This window comes from Daucus carota, chromosome 7 (genome assembly GCF_001625215.2).
Source record: "Daucus carota subsp. sativus chromosome 7, DH1 v3.0, whole genome shotgun sequence".
Lineage (NCBI taxonomy): Eukaryota > Viridiplantae > Streptophyta > Magnoliopsida > Apiales > Apiaceae > Daucus > Daucus carota.
The window spans coordinates 41,410,951-41,427,273 of NC_030387.2; the positions used below are offsets into that span (position 1 = coordinate 41,410,951).

General features: G+C 35.3%; 2 protein-coding genes across 8 annotated transcripts; both read left to right on the plus strand.

The window, feature by feature from the left end:
- Positions 1–2,142: 2,142 nt before the first annotated feature.
- On the plus strand, positions 2,143–12,052 carry LOC108196217 (exportin-T). Of its 7 annotated transcripts, none has more exons than XM_064081227.1 (17): positions 2,241–4,270; positions 4,377–4,466; positions 4,567–4,656; positions 4,803–4,907; positions 5,180–5,239; positions 5,338–5,400; positions 5,474–5,569; positions 6,261–6,425; positions 8,083–8,256; positions 8,414–8,479; positions 8,562–8,660; positions 9,186–9,332; positions 9,716–9,889; positions 9,972–10,020; positions 10,273–10,456; positions 10,537–10,625; positions 11,859–12,052. In XM_064081227.1, the coding sequence occupies exons 1-13, from the start codon at positions 2,549–2,551 to the stop codon at positions 9,800–9,802; spliced, it is 2,964 nt and encodes a 987-aa protein (XP_063937297.1). In that variant the 5' UTR covers positions 2,241–2,548; the 3' UTR covers positions 9,803–9,889; positions 9,972–10,020; positions 10,273–10,456; positions 10,537–10,625; positions 11,859–12,052. The 7 variants fall into 7 exon arrangements, with proteins under 7 accessions (XP_063937295.1, XP_063937297.1, XP_063937294.1 ...); XM_064081224.1 differs by having other exon boundaries at positions 10,544–10,625; XM_064081228.1 differs by lacking the exon at positions 11,859–12,052 and having other exon boundaries at positions 2,241–2,428; positions 2,530–4,270; positions 10,544–11,254.
- Positions 12,053–13,847: 1,795 nt separating this feature from the next.
- Positions 13,848–16,191, plus strand: LOC108196218 (serine/threonine-protein kinase RIPK). The gene is made up of 5 exons (XM_017363407.2): positions 13,848–14,483; positions 14,620–14,755; positions 14,861–14,997; positions 15,131–15,254; positions 15,356–16,191. The coding sequence occupies exons 1-5, from the start codon at positions 14,100–14,102 to the stop codon at positions 15,940–15,942; spliced, it is 1,368 nt and encodes a 455-aa protein (XP_017218896.1). The 5' UTR covers positions 13,848–14,099; the 3' UTR covers positions 15,943–16,191.
- Positions 16,192–16,323: the final 132 nt, after the last annotated feature.

Sequence of the window (16,323 nt, forward strand, 5' to 3'; positions counted from 1 at the left end):
AGGAAATGATTATTTTATGAAGTTAAGAGAACTAGTAGCTCTTAAATTAGAGGAGAGAGAAGAGACTCTTAAGGTTTTTAAGAGCCACTAGGCTCTTGGAGCTCAATTTTTGAACATCCTCTTTAGTCTTTATATCTTGAGTTAGGAGCCTATTTAAGAGCCTATTGGAGATGCTCTTATCTTGTTTTATATTATTAAAAGCAAGTCATGTGCATATAAGTACAAAAACAAGTGGATGAAGAGAGAATTTATAAAATATTGGTCAGGAGTGATTAGAGCATCTCCAGCAGTGTCTTAGTGTCTTCCTCATAAATATTATAAAATATTGAATCCTAGTGATTTAGGACAAGATTTTGTATTTCAACTCCAACAATGATCCTTATAATTCATTCCTTATTATTATTATAATAATAAATTTGGAAAGAGATTGATAAAAGATGGAAAGAAGAGAGAGAAAATAAGTTACAATAAGAGAGAGAAATGATTTTTTTATTAAAGAAATCAAATAAGGCATGGCTAGTGGTGCCTTATTAATAAGGCATGGAAGGAGGATCCTAGTAATTTAAGGCACCTCTAAGACACTGCTGGAGCACTAATTTATGTCACATTCCTTATAATTGGACTTAGGACATGAAATAGGGAAGCTGCTGGAGTTGCTCTTAGTAGCTTTTACGATTGAGGAGAGAGAAGAGAATTTTAAGGAATTTAAGAATGACTAGGAGTGTATTGGAGCAAGCAAAACTAGAATCCTCCTCAAATATCAATTTAAGAACCGTTATTGGAGATGCTCTTAGAGCAACTCCAGCCGCTTCCCTGTTTCATGTCCTAAATCCAATTATAAGGAATGTGACATAAATTAGTGCTCCAGCAGTGTCTTAGAGGTGCCTTAAATCACTAGGATCCTCCTTCCACCTTATTAAGCACCACTAGCAATGCCTTATTTGATTTCTTTAATAAAAAAATCATTTCTCTCTCTTATTGTAACTTATTTTCTCTCTCTTCCTTCCATCTTTTATCAATCTCTTTTCAAATTTATTATTATTATTATTATAATAATAATAAGGAATGAATTATAAGGATCATTGTTGGAGTTGAAATACAAAATCTTGTCCTAAATCACTAGGATTCAATATTTTATAATATTTATAAGGAAGACACTAAGACATTGCTGGAGATGCTTTTAGTGGCTAGTTTAGACAATTTTTGATAGGCCGCTCTCTATTTGCCAATTCATGTGGGCTGCTGGAGTCAGGTCAAATAATTGTTGGGCCAAATATGCACAGTAGTCTTCAAAGCCAACTTCTTCAAACGGTTGCCAGTATCCCAAGTTCCAGGAATATCCCTCTCCATTGTCCATGGGGTTGGTATGCCAGAAAACATACAGAATAACTTAGTTCATGGGCTTTAATAGGCCACAAAACATAAAAAAGATTACTCGGCGGATGTCATATTTTAATACAGCTCAATTGCACCGAAGGATTGGGTTGGATAAGTATTTTAATGCCAGTTTGATAAGTTGATTTACTTTTTACAAATAAAATTTATGTTTATATTTTTGTAAAAATTAATCTATCAAATTATGTTTTATACACTTCCTAAAATACTTGCCGTAAAAAAATAGAGAGAGAGAATATTCTTTTAATATCCATATGCCAACTCACTTTTTCATGTTTAAATTATAATTTTAAATTAAAATATTAACTCAGTATCTTTTTTTTTTGAGGTATTAACTTAGTATCTTAATTCATAAAAAGAATTTAAAACAACAATCAAAACATTTTACAACGTGTATTAAAAATTTAAGATACACAAAAAAATATTCAGAAATAGTTTCTGAGAGAGTACGTAAGTAACTTATAAAATTTGATGTCACTAGTCATTAATAAACACAGATTTAATGCGATTTACAAACGTAACGAATCAAAGAAAATATATAATATAATAAATATAATATCTCGTATCAAGATTATGATTACTCATTCCAATACTTATGTGGATAATATTTTCACAATTATAGATTTCGTATCATATAAAATAAAAGGAAAAGAAAACTAAAATATATTTAACGTGGAAGCGAAGTAAATCTCAACTCCATAATCGTCAAAAAGGGGAAAAAACGAAGAAAAAGAAATTAAATATTGATGTTGAGAAAAAAGGAGGAGAAGAAAAACATCTCCAAGAAATAAATATACGCAGAGAAGGAAAGCGTGACAAGGCTTATAGACTACATATAAATAGGGGACGAAGGCATCCATCCTTTGTAAAGCCGTTCACTTATTCATTCACTCTCGGCGCAGCGCTGTCAATTACACACTCTTACATAGGACTACTCATTAAACCACCACCAATCAAACCCTAGTTTTTTTTTTTTACTAAAAAACCCTAATCTGGTCTGTCTAATCAACTCCTTTTGCTAATTCACGCTAAGGTAATCAACAGATCTCCTTTGTTCTAATTTGTTAATATCTCTGTGTTTATTCACTGTGTGGACTTGTTTTGGACTCTGAGCTGTGAGTTTGCTTAGTTTAGTTTTCAATTGCTTTCGATAATGGATGATTTGGAGAAGGCGATTTTGATTAGTTTTGATGAATACGGGACTGTTAATCCGCAACTTAAGTCACAGGCGGTTGCTTTTTGTCAACAAATTAAGGACAATCCGTTGATTTGTAGTATTTGTGTCGAGAGGCTGTGTTATTCGAAACTAGTTCAAGTTCACTTCTGGTGCTTGCAATGCTTACATGAGGTGCTTGGTGCCAAGTACTCTTCGATGAGTCCTGACCAGAAGGCGTTTGTTAGGAAGTCATTGTTTTCTATGGCGTGTTTTGAGGGGATTGATGATAACAACTCCATTAGGTTGTTGGATGGCCCTGCTTATATTAAGAATAAGCTTGCGCAGGTTTTGACTACTTTGATTTATTATGAGTACCCGGGGGTGTGGTCTTCCGTGTTCCTTGATTTTTTGCCGAATTTGAGTAGGGGTGCGGTTGTTATTGATATGTTTTGTCGGTTACTGAATTCGCTTGATGATGAATTGATTAGTTTGGATTATCCCCGGACGCCGGAGGAGACTTCTGTTGCTGCACGGGTTAAGGATGCAATGAGGCAGCAGTGCATATCTCAAATTGTAAGAGCGTGGTATGACATTGTCTCTATGTCCAGGAACTCCCATCCTGAAATATGTGCTAGTGTTTTGGACACTATGAGGAGATATATTTCTTGGATAGACATTGGGTTAATTGTAAATGATACCTTTCTCAGGTTGTTGTTTGAGTTGATTTTGGTTGATGGTGGGTTGGATCAGCTCAGAGGGGCTGCTGCGAGTTGTGTTCTTGCAGTAGTATCCAAACGTATGGAGCCACACCTGAAGCTAAATCTTATAAAAAGTCTTCAAATTAGTAGAGTTTTTGTTTTGTTAGGTGAGGATAAGGATTCCGAGTTGGTTGCTAATGTAGCAGCTTTGCTTACTGGGTACGCTACCGAAGTTCTGGAATGTTACAAGCGCTTGAATGCCGAGGATAAAGGCACTTCATTGGATCTTTTAAACGAGGTTCTGCCGTCAGTTTTTTATGTCATGCAGAATTGCGAGATTGACACAACATTCAGCATTGTGCAATTTCTTTCCGGCTATGTTGCCACAATGAAGAGCCTTTCTCCATTAAGGGAGACCCAACTTCATCATGTGGGTCAGATACTGGATGTGATACGTATTCAGATTCAGTTTGATCCCGTATATCGTGACAATCTCGATGTATTGGACAAAATTGGGAAAGAGGAAGAAGATAGGATGATGGAGTTCCGAAAGGATTTGATCACATTGTTCCGTAGTGTAGGTCGTGTAGCACCTGACGTAACCCAAATGTACATTCGGAACTCATTGATCAGCTCGGTTGCAGCACCTCCTGAAAGAAACGCAGAAGAGGTAGAAGCTGCTCTGTTCCTCTTCCATGCATTTGGAGAATCTTTAAGTGATGAGGCACTGAGAACAGGAAATGGTCTGTTGAAAGAGCTGGTACCAATGCTCTTATCGTCAAGGTTTCCTTGCCATTCTAATAGGCTTGTTGCACTTATATATTTGGATACAATAACCAGATATGCCAAGTTTGTTCAAGAGAATAACCAGTATATACCTCTGGTTCTGGCTGCTTTCTTGGATGAACGTGGTATACACCATCCAAATGTTAATGTGAGTCGCAGAGCGAGTTATCTTTTCATGAGAGTTGTTAAATTACTCAAAGCCAAGCTCGTGCCTTTCATAGAGACTATATTGCAGGTATTTGTTCTTTGTATATATCTGAATTAAACTCGGGTACTTCTATTGCTTTGCAACCCAGCTCCCCTCATAATATACTTGTTTTGTTTTCTCAAATATTTCTCAGAGCCTGCAAGACACAATCGCTCAATTCACGAGAACACATTGTGTGGAAAACGACCTCTTGGTGGCAGAAAATGGTAGTCACATATTTGAGGTAATTACCTCATTTATTGTCCTGACAAGGTGATGATATTTAATGACCTCCACGTGTCTTTATCTTATTTATGGTATGCCTACCTCTTAACAATATGTAGGCTATTGGCTTATTAATTGGAATGGAAGATGTGCCGGTGGAGAAGCAAACTGATTTCCTTTCATCGCTGCTTAGTCCTCTTTGTCAGCAGGTCAGCTTTAAATTGCAGTGATGCACTTAAAATTGGGTTGCCTGATGTTTAGGAATCTTCACAGACTTCAAAACAAACTTGTATCCACTTATTAACCAAAAATGTCCTTGCTTGCATAATATAAACTTTTGTTATACTTGGTTCAGATTGAGGCATTGCTTGCAAACGCCAAAGTTCAGAACCCAGAAGAGTCTCCAGCGAAATTATGGAATATTCAGCAAATAATTATGGCCATTAATGCCCTCAGCAAGGTTTTAATAGCTATTAATCTGTTATATATCATGTTTTCCTGCAGTATTTATTAGTGTTATCAGTGATGCTTAATTTTAGATTTGCTCCCCAAGTTAGCAGTGTACTCATGTTATTTGCAAGCACATTTTTTAATTCAGATATTTAAGAATCTGTCAATAGTAGACAATTATCTAAATTTAATACAGTACTACATATACTCTTTTTCTTTTGGTCATAAGACTTACAGTACTACATATACTTGGTCTGATATCGAACTTTTTCCTGTTCTTAGGGATTTAGTGAGCGACTTGTTACTGCTAGCCGACCTGCAATTGGTCTCATGTTCAAAAAGGTTTGCATTAGGATCTATGCATCTCAACAGCACACACACACACACACACACACACACTTTATCATTGACTTACAACTCTTATGATTGTCTTGATGTAGACATTGGATGTACTTCTACAAATACTTATCATCTTCCCAAAGATAGAATCCCTGCGGTATAAGGTAGGAAATTGTTGATTCTGCTGTTTTTGGTTTTGCAATGTGATAGCAACCTAATTCCAAATCTGCTGTTCAGGTGACGTCGTTTGTACATCGAATGGTGGACACGTTAGGTGCATCTGTGTTCCCTTACCTTCCAAAAGCTTTGGAGCAATTGCTTGTGGAAAGTGAGGTATAATACTTTCCTTTTTGTATTTTTGAACTTGTCTGTATTTTTTTGTATTTTTGACCTTGTCTGTATTCTTAATGAGGCAAGACTTTACATTTTATGCTGTATTTTTTGTATTTTTGAACTTGTCTGTATTCTTAATGAGGCAAGACTTTACATTTTATGCTGTATGAAAATAACAGCAGAGACTAGCCCATAGTCTTTCCAGAGATGCAAGCTTTGCTTGCTACCTGATAAACAAATATTTTTTGAAAGATATTGAAAAAGATTCGTAGTTATAGTTAATGCTACTATTGTTTAGATATAGGTGCATGTTGACCGTATTTCCTCCTTCCCGCTCTCACTTTTACATTTCCTCTAATTGTCCAAGCCCTCTACGACTCTTAATTTCCTTCGTTTAAGCAAAGCAGTTTTTGACAATTTTTATTTATAATTTCAGCTCAGTGTTACTTTCTCCATCTATATTGGTTGAAGGCTCTATTTAAAAAAATAAAATAAAATCAAAAGCATTATATTTTTTTCCCTCTTTGGGATAGCTTGAACTCTATAAAAGCTTTGCAATTCTGGGGTAGAGTTTGGGACTTAATACTGGGAGTTGTGCAGTGTTGTTGTTTTGTCAAGAATCAAAATATGGCGCTAGCATAGTTTTCTTTTTTGTCATTAACTCTTTGTTTCCCTCAATTTCTGGTTGCAGCCTAAAGAGTTGGTGAACTTCCTTGTTCTAATGAATCAGTTAATGTGCAAATTCCGAACTGCAGTCCAAGATATAATGGAAGAAGTATACCCTGTTATTGCGGGTAGAATTTTTAATATTCTTCCCAGGGACGGATTTCCTTCTGGGCCTGGTAGCAACACTGAGGTAATTGACATTATTGAATGGAGTTTATAGGAGTGAATGTTTGTGCGGGTAAGGTATCTTAAAGATCTGGATTTTAGAGAGAATATAATCGGATAGAAAGATCTATTCGCTGTTATAATGGCTGATATTTTCAGATATACTAAAAACTAACTTTATATGTAATGTTATGTCCTATCTGATCTAGTTCTTGACTGTTTTTCTCTCGAGATACTTATCATTTATTGCTTTGATTAGTAATAGGTTTTACCCGGGACCGACCCAAAATGTAAAAAATAGGGTTCAAAATAGATTTTTTTTTTGTGTGTGTGTATTTCAATTTATGTCGGATTTTCAATAGAGGGGTCCGCGGCGGTGTAATTAATTGTTCCTATGGTGTATTTATGGAGTTCATTATTTTGTTTATCCCCATGTTATATCCCTAAATCACGCGTTCTTCATTTCTCATCCTCTTCTGGGCCTGCTTGACACATTTTTCGGGCCGCGGTTTAGACTATGATTATATTTATATACAATTAATTTTCATAAAGCTCAATAGAGAAAGTTTTTTATTATATATACACAATCAGATTTTTACACAAGGTCTCAAACAATTCTATACAATTCAAAATGATTTCTTTTTTGTTTTTTGTATAAATAAGATTTACTTAAAATACTATTTTTTGTGTAACAATGTGAACATATTTAATTTGATAAAATCAAACATATTATCATCTTTTGATAGTTTCGTTACTATAAATTTATATTTTTATATAAACAAAAATCTTGAAAGTGAAATGAAACACAATTAACTGGTTAAATTTTCTTAATGTCAATTGCTATATATACAAAAAATTGATCAACTTGGTTTATCAACTGGTTTATGGATATTTGTTGAGGTTGAATATATATTTTTAATTAATTATAATTGTAATACGAGATTGATGTGTGCTTAGTTGTATCATATATTTATATATCGGATCTAGTAAATTTGTGTATATGAAGAATGGTCAACTCTTTATGACTAGTCGTTCAACTAGTCACGGGGGGACTCGTACCCCGGGCGTCAAGGCTTGACTTGGCACTGTAATAACCACGGTAGCTGGGAATGGCTATTGCAGGTTGTGTACCTGCCTATCTGGCCTCAAAATCTGAATGATACTTTAGTAGTAAAGTCGACTTCCAGTCAAAACAGAAGCAAGCTATCTGGTTTGAATACCCAATCACTTCAACGCATCAATTTTGAGCTATCATGCTCCAACTGCTGCTTAATACTAATTTTAGGATGCATGATGATGCTTCTGAAGGCCTAAAGAATCTTGGCTGGAGCCCTATATTTGATATTTAGAGTCCTCCAGAATTAGTGTTGTAACTTGCTAGTTATTATAACTATTTGTCAGAGTTGTTCACTGGTTTTACCTATCTAAAAAACCTACTAAACAAGAACAGCCACCAACAGAATCTGACTGCTTGCTTACAATTTGAAACTTCACTTAATCTCCAGGTCAAAACTAATTTGATTTTTATTTTGCTCCAAATGTGTTTATGTATCGAAAACACATCAATTCCCCTAACAGAGCGAGTTATTGATGGTGCTTGCTTTAAATATGTTTATTTCATCATTTTTGGTTAACATTTTCTACTTGTTATATATTAATGTAAAGAAGAAATTTATTTTTAGGAAATTCGTGAACTGCAAGAGCTCCAGCGCACGGTGTATACATTTCTTCATGTCATAGCAACACATGATCTGTCCGCAGTGTTCCTTGCCCCAAAAAGTAGAGGATACTTGGATCCGATGATGCAATTGCTATTGCACACTTCATGTCATCACAAAGACACTCTCATTAGGAAGGTCAGTTGTACTCTAAATTTGAAATTTGTCAACAATATGCGAATTTCACCTTAAATTTCCAGTGCTTTGGAAGTCCAGTCATTATTTATATATGCACATAAACAGACGCAAACAATCGTGGCTTCAGTTTATTAATGTTTTGTTCCCTTTCATTTAGGCATGCGTACAAATAATTACTAGACTGATCAAGGATTGGTGTTCCAAGCGCTTTGGAGAAGAGAAGGTAATTTACCCTTTCAAACTCTGTAGTGGATAAAATTTTCAGCATTTGGTTTACTAAGGTAGCAAGGTCAACGCAATTTCAGGTGCCTGGTTTCCAAATTTTTGTAATCGAGGCTTTCGCAACGAATTGTTGTTTGTACAGTGTGCTTGACAAGTCCTTCGATTTTCGTGATGCAAACACTGTAAGTCTATGATTAACAGTTCTTGGTTTTATATACATATATAATTTGTAAGTGGCATGCAGGCTAATCATCTGATATGTTGATGATAGTTTTCCTTACATTTGAATCTTCGGCAATTTATCGTTAAAATACTATGCAGTATGAATGTCTAAGGACTCCATATATTGAAGGATTAATTAGTCTGCTATCCTTCGTAGCCTTTTCATTGTTCTGAGTTCCAAACCCAGTATTGTATTAGAACTGCATCCTTCTCCAAGGCTAAATATAAAAACTAGGAGTTGCAGATAGCAGGGCTATGGTAAGAGGTGAATTAATTTTGGGTTAGCTGCTTTTCTGGTTGCTTTGCATACTTCTCACTGACTCACTGTTAGCTCCCTTAGGATCTATGTGAGGCGACTATCTAAATAGATAGTTGCTTATTATATATCCGTAAAAATTAAAGTTACTTATTAAGGATTTTTATTCGTCATGCTGTTTTCTACCAAATTGCTCCTGGTCTGACTTTTTTCCATGATTTTATGACAGCTTGTCTTACTAGGAGAAATTGTAGTGGCTCAGAAGGTCATGTATGAAAAATTTGGCAATGACTTCCTTACTCATCTTGTATCAAAAGGTTTCCCGGCTGCACATTGCCCCCAAGCTCTGGCAGAACAGTATTGCCAAAAGATTCAGGTAAGATTTAGACCTTTGCCTTATGATATATAATATGTGGTAAATTAGATCTTGTCATGGGAATAATGGGATCCAGGCAAAATTTTCTTCCCCTTTTAGAAATTAAAACGTGTAGTGATATTTGAAGCAAGTCAAGATACCAAGTTCTGTATATTTTGAGGGCAGCTTATTACCAACATACCAACATTGGCATATGACTTTGCAAGCTAGAAATTTAGAGCCCATCTTCGTCGCCATTTACCTGGGCCTCTAATGTTTTAGGCTACTTTCTTTATTGTTGTATATGTTATACATTTCCTTGAGAGCTTGGCTTGTCTATAGCAACTTTCATATATTCATCTCCATTGGATGCTAAAATTTGTTGTTCTAATTTATATTGACAGGGGGATATAAAATCATTGAAGTCATTCTATCAACTATTCATAGAAAACTTGAGACAAGAGCAAAATGGAAGTCTTGTTTTCAGATAGCGTTGGCATATCTGAGCCATTTGGTCAAATTTTAGAATTGTGGGATGATGATGTTCTGTAATATTGAAACAGTTTTGCGCACGGAAGGTTTGTACTTTTGCATGCAGCAGAAAGAATTTAGAACTTAATAACTCTCTTACGGATAATTATATTTCCTTGCACATTGCAGGTATCGTATCTGTATATAACTTTTCCCAAAGATCTTATGGCATTGAGAGGTAAACACCTCTTTGATCTAAATGTCCACAAAAAAACAAACATATGGTGACTTATCAATATTGATTTCGATCTGTTTGTACAGGTTTCAAAGTTAATTATTGTTTGTGGTCGTAGATAATTTTTTGTCTGGTCATATAATCTACTGAACTAAAATTTAGGATTATTATATCAACTTAGAGAGTAATATAAAATACGGTTATTAAGAATTCCTTCATCTATTTGTACTAATTTATATATAATTGCTGTAGCAGGTGTATATTTGCGGAAGCAGTAACTTGAATATGACGTGCAACACATGAAATGGTTTTCTGGAGCATGAGCAATATTAATGTTGTCTTGGTTAGGAAGAATGTTGTGTTTCTAGCAAGAATGACAGAATGTCTATATCAGAAGTTTTGGATTTTCCTTTGATTGGCTGTGGTTCCTTGGATGTGTGTAAGTAATTTACATCCGTAAAGTTAATTATTAATATTTAAGAAAATCAAAGCCATTCAGTTTTATTCATAGATTTATAGATTACAGATATGTGTGATTTTGATTCCAAAAGTGCGGAGGGAACAAGTGGTTCGGTTCTGTCTTCATGCCTTTCACGAGCGAGAAAAAGGTGAGCCTGTTATTGGCCTCCCTGACGTAGTATTGAATTGACTTGTTTTCTGTTAATCCAAAAGTGATTCAAGGTGTTATCATTTGAAACAAGAAAATGAAAAGGTGAATCATAATCAAGCGTTTCACATATAGTAATATGGTGTTTATGCCAAGTGGCAAGTGCTGCTGCCGGGCTATCATTCAAGTTTCATACTGGTAGTGGTAGCAACCCGGGCCTTATATGTGGACTTTGGCTTTATTCTGACGCCGACAGATTGGAGTCAATTGTTTCACCTAATCGGGCCTCTTAATTTCTTTGTTGGAAGGCTGGTTGGGCTTTTAGAAACCTGGTGGTAACCACCATAATCTAATCTAATGATGATTGAAGAAAAAACAAAATCAAAATATGGAAATTTCAATATTTCACAATGTATTCAACCAGCTTGGTCATCGAGAATACTCGAGCACTTGTACGTTACATCGCCCGTATGAAACAAGAAATGTTTGTTTAATCTCTGGGTTTTAATCTCCTCATAATCCTTGGCTTGGTTTCTTTATCCAAAGTAACCAGCTGTAATATGTTACTACTACTAATCTCGTCATTATCCTTGCCTTTGTTGTACGTATTGGTTGTTGGCTTTCGCGCACTAGTTTCAGATGGGGTGTCTCTATCCAATTAACATCAAAAATCAGAAACTAAGCTTATACAGTATACAAGAAATTCAATTGTTATGTGGAATTGGAGCAAATTCAAGTATTTGTATTTTTATGTACACTGCATTAATTGTTTTGAAATTGGGGTTCATATCTTCCAGTTCCAGTCTATCATAGTACTATTAGGTTTGGACTCAGGATTTGCTATCACCTATTCACCTTATTGATGACATGTATCTAGAAGAGCCATGGAGGAGACACATGAGTCGTGTATATTTATGATTTAGTGTTACATAAACAATCAAAAAAGAATGAATCATTCAAAAAATGCTTCTAGGTATGTACTGACTGAATGCCTAGTTCATGTTAGAATTATATGATCCGGTTTTGAAATTACGAAATTCCCAATCTTTTATAATCTCGTATTAACCAGCACTAAAGTATTTAATTTATGATTTGACACCAAGGTAACTAGTGCAGGCAGAAGCAGAAGCAGTGAATAGCTTTTAACCCATGTGTCCACCTGTTTGATTAAAGAAAATCTTGGTAGTATATTTATTTTGATCCAATTTTTTTTTTGAATCCTGAATCGGGTCAGTGTTCAACATTGGGCTGAGCGGGGTAAGCAAGCAATGAAGCAAATGAAAGCAGCACGAGTCGGGGAATAATGGGCGTGAGCCAAAGAGAAAGACAGAAGACCAGTGCTAAAATGTATGATAAGACTTGTCTCAGACTTCCCTTCCCAGTGGATATTATATGCTTTTTAAACCAATCATAATTTGGTTGAATATATCCTCCTGCATTTTTACTATTCTGTCTCACAACTTCTATTCAACATTCACAACAGGAGACCGTTGATTACACCTTTTCTAACAAGTGCAATCAAAAACTAGTTATTTGGGACGGAAACTAAATAAAAACGATAGACCCGTTTCCGAGTTTATTAAGGAAAAAAAATGGATGATAGGAATACGAGGGAAAGCAAGTGAAATGAAATATTAAAGTAATAATTTTCACCAACTCTCGAGTTCAAAAGACTAGGATGAAACTCCTTTTATTAAACGCTAAGGAAATTATTGAATTCATGTTCAAAATACAATTTCATCTGCGTAATGAAATTCTTTGAAAATTTAGTAAGCATGGGCATGTTAATTTTTTTTTTTTGACTTTAAATCCATTTATCTATTTTAATTTTCTTTCCATTTCTGGAATAAAAATTTGGGGATTAAAATTTCACTTATTTTCGTTACTTTCTTCCTGAAATAAACAAACAAACCAGGAGCATGAATAGAAATGCAGAATTTCTGTGTCACTTTTCTCTTGGCATCCGCAATCCTATTATGTAAATTAGTTAGCTAAAATATTATATAATAATAATTAATTATATTATAGCCACATGTTTCATTCGACACAACCCGTTTTTATTTGGGAAATCTACAAAACTACCTACCTTTTCTTTTATTATTTTCAAAAATACTACCTTCCAGAATTATTTTTAAAAATATCTTTTCATAAAATTTTTTTTTCAAAAATACTGTTTGCAACTTTTGCAACCTCATTTGCAACTACAGGCGGCGCCAGCCGTGTTGCAACCTCTTTTGCAACTTCATATGCAACTTCATATATATATATATATATATATATATATATATATATATATATATATATATATATATATATATATATATATATATATCGATTCCGAAAATGACATTTGAAAACTAGAACTTGAAATCAGGATTTGTAATTGCATATATGGTTGCATATGGTTGTATTCAATTGCATATGGTTGCATTTAGTTGATTCTATTGTAATCTAATGGCCCCGCCAGGGGCACACCATACATCTTTGTTACTTGCAGTTTTCAGTTGCATTTAGTTGCAACTGAGGTTGCAAATGAAATTGCAAAAGTTGCAACTGCAGTTGCAACCTCATTTGCAACTTTTGCAACCTCATTTACAACTATATATAATTTTCAGTTGCATTTAGTTGCAACTGAGGTTGCAAATGAAGTTGCAACTGCAGTTGCAAAGTTGCAACTGCAGTTGCAACTTCATTTGCAACCTCATTTGCAACTTTTGCAACTTACAGTTTTCAGTTGAACTAGTTGCAATTGTAGTTGCAACAGTTGCAACTTTCCATTTTTATTTGCAACTTTTGCAACCTCATTTGCAACTTTTGCAAACTCATTTGCAACTTTTACGGCTGCGCCGTCCAAGGTTGCAAATGAGGTTGCAAAAGTTGCAAATCGTATTTTTGAATTTTTTTTTTATGAAAAGGTATTTTTAAAAACAATGAAAAAGATGGTAGTATTTTTAAAAAAATAATTTTACAGATGGGTATTTTTAAAAAGATCCCTTTTTATTTACTCGATATTACAGTAGTAAATGATGATTGGAATTAATTTACTTGTAATAAACGTAAATTGAAAATATGAATGTTGAAATATATATGGGTATGGTATGTGGAACTGCACCAAATTTTATTGAAAAATCTTGGTATGGTCTTTGGGTAACTTTCACAAGAAATCTTATCTCTGCAGCTTAAACAGAGAATCACCGTGGAGTATTTCTTTTCTAGTTTGTTTTTTTTACATATTCAAAGTCAATCCAACTGCAGACTCAAGTTTCAATGGGAAAGTTATACAAAAGTTGCAAAACGGATAGAGAAATCCACTGAGCAAAACTTTCGTTTACTTGTACAAGATTTTCATGATGCTCAACAGATCTCCAAATGGAAAACACAGCTCCACAGACAAGTGTGTATTTATAGAGACTTGACAGCCCAGAAGTTTGATCACCAACTTTAAGGTTTAAAGTTATTACACAAGCTAAGCAAGATGGTTCTCAAGAACATATGGAGGAGTGTTCTCCCCGGGTGTTTCAAGCTTAATAACAAATGCGAGGAGACCAAGAAGAAGGATTTGAAGGAGAGTTTGTCCAAGAGGCTGTCACTTTCGGATATAAGTTACCAGAGCTCGTCGTTTTCTTTGATCAGTGACCTTTCTAACTCTGTCATTGGCCTCAGTCTTCATATCTTTACTCTCGCGGAGCTTGAGCTGATTACTCATAATTTTTGTTCGAGTAATTTTGTTGGGGAAGGGGGGTTCGGACCAGTTTATAAGGGCTTTATTGATGACAAGCTTAGGCCTGGATTGGAAGCTCAACCTGTGGCTGTTAAGAGATTGGATCTGGAAGGTAGGCAAGGCTGCAGGGAATGGCTGGTGAGCATTTTACATTTTTTAACATCGTTTTCTAGTTTGTTCGACGTAAAATCCTACTTGCATGGAGTTGATAAGCTTTTAAATAAATGCTATATTTTTTTAAAAATATTATATGTTCCTACATTCGGACTTGCAGGCGGAAGTGATATTTCTTGGGCAATTAACACATCCCCATCTGGTGAAGTTGATTGGTTATTGTTGTGAAGATGAGCATCGGCTTCTTGTGTATGAATATATTGCCAGAGGAAATCTCGACAATCAACTGTTTAGCAGTACGTATACACCATTCTATGGACTTGATTGGTCATTAACACTCTGATCACACACAAAAAAGAGAAATATTAAAGATTTTACTGATGATCGTGTTTGATCTGCAGAGTACTCTGTTTCACTGCCATGGTTGACAAGATTGAAGATTGCAGTGGATGCCGCAAAAGGCCTTGCTTTTCTCCACTGCCAAGAGCCTCCTATCATCTATCGTGATTTCAAGGCTTCCAACATTCTATTAGACTCTGTAAGTTCTTCTTCATCTGTTGTATATACCTTCAGGTTGTAATGCTGCCTACTAAATAAGATTATGAAGGAGAAATTATATAAAATTATTTAGAAACAAATACTCACTCGCTTTTTTATATAAAAATTGGCAGGATTACAGTGCTAAGGTCTCTGATTTTGGGCTGGCCATGGATGGTCCTCAAGGCGTTGATGCCCATGTCACAACAAGTGTAATGGGAACCGAAGGCTATGCTGCCCCTGAATATATCACCACAGGTATCTATTTTAAACTCCGCATTCACTCTTTCTGTAATTTGATTTATCATGCAATATGAGGAGACATTGATGTTAATATATACTTGATTCTTAAACATTAGGACATTTGAGCACGAAGAGCGATGTGTTCTGCTATGGAGTCGTGTTGCTAGAAATATTAACAGGACGACGAGCTATAGACAAGAGTCGACCAAGTAGGGAGAAGAGGCTGACTGATTGGGCCAAGCCATTTCTGAGGGATCCCAAGAAACTAGACCGGATAATGGACCCGAGACTGGAAGGGCAGTACTCAAAAGAAGGAGCTAAGAAGGCCGCTGCACTGGCCTATCAATGTCTGAGCCACCATTCCAAGTCAAGGCCGACGATGACTCATGTGGTCAAGACACTGGAGCCCCTCTTGGACTTGAAGGACATCCCGGTTGATTTTTTTGTGTATACTGTTTCAACAGATGGAGAAAGATCGCAAAATGACAAAGACTTGAGCATGAGAATGCAAGAAGACGGAGCAAAGACGTGTAAAATTGTGAAGAAAAGCTCCATGAAGAAGGAAGGACACCGAGCAAGGCGTCTGACAAAATCATCAAAATCTCGGGCTGTGTACTCTGATACAGCTCTTTATACAACACATAGAAATGCTTATGAACTGCCATTGCATCAAGAGAAAGAAATCACAGTTAGGGAAGGCTAGGAAAAAGATGTACAGATGCTGTCTTTTCGATTTTTAGGAATTCAGTTGAAAGTGTGACGAGAACCTATTCCTTCTAAGTGTGACATATTAGGCGATGTGTAATTTAATTTCTCAAGTGTCCGCAATGGGTAGTTGTCAAGTGTGAATTGATGAGGCGGAATTTTCTTCCTTCTGCTCATCTCTCAAGTATTATGGATAAAATGAGTAGTACTCGTTTATATTGGTATCTACTTTTACAAATTTCAGTTTTTTTTTTGCCCCTTTGGCCTTAGAAGTTGCATATTTATGCATTCTCCTAATACTGATACACAACAGCTTGCATAATGCATTAAAGTTATTGACATAATATTGAGGGTTTTACAGCTGTAGCCTATTATAAGC

Bases quoted from the DNA above. Each gene is read 5' to 3' on its own strand.
- LOC108196218 (XM_017363407.2), top strand. From the start codon at position 14,100: ATGGTTCTCAAGAACATATGGAGGAGTGTTCTCCCCGGGTGTTTCAAG. The intron at 14,484-14,619 runs GTGAGCATTTTA...TCGGACTTGCAG, and splicing joins AAGGCTGCAGGGAATGGCTG to GCGGAAGTGATATTTCTTGG. The intron at 14,998-15,130 runs GTAAGTTCTTCT...AAAAATTGGCAG, and splicing joins CCAACATTCTATTAGACTCT to GATTACAGTGCTAAGGTCTC.
- LOC108196217 (XM_064081225.1), top strand. From the start codon at position 2,549: ATGGATGATTTGGAGAAGGCGATTTTGATTAGTTTTGATGAATACGGG. The intron at 4,908-5,179 runs GTTTTAATAGCT...TCCTGTTCTTAG, and splicing joins CCATTAATGCCCTCAGCAAG to GGATTTAGTGAGCGACTTGT. The intron at 8,480-8,561 runs GTAATTTACCCT...ACGCAATTTCAG, and splicing joins AGCGCTTTGGAGAAGAGAAG to GTGCCTGGTTTCCAAATTTT.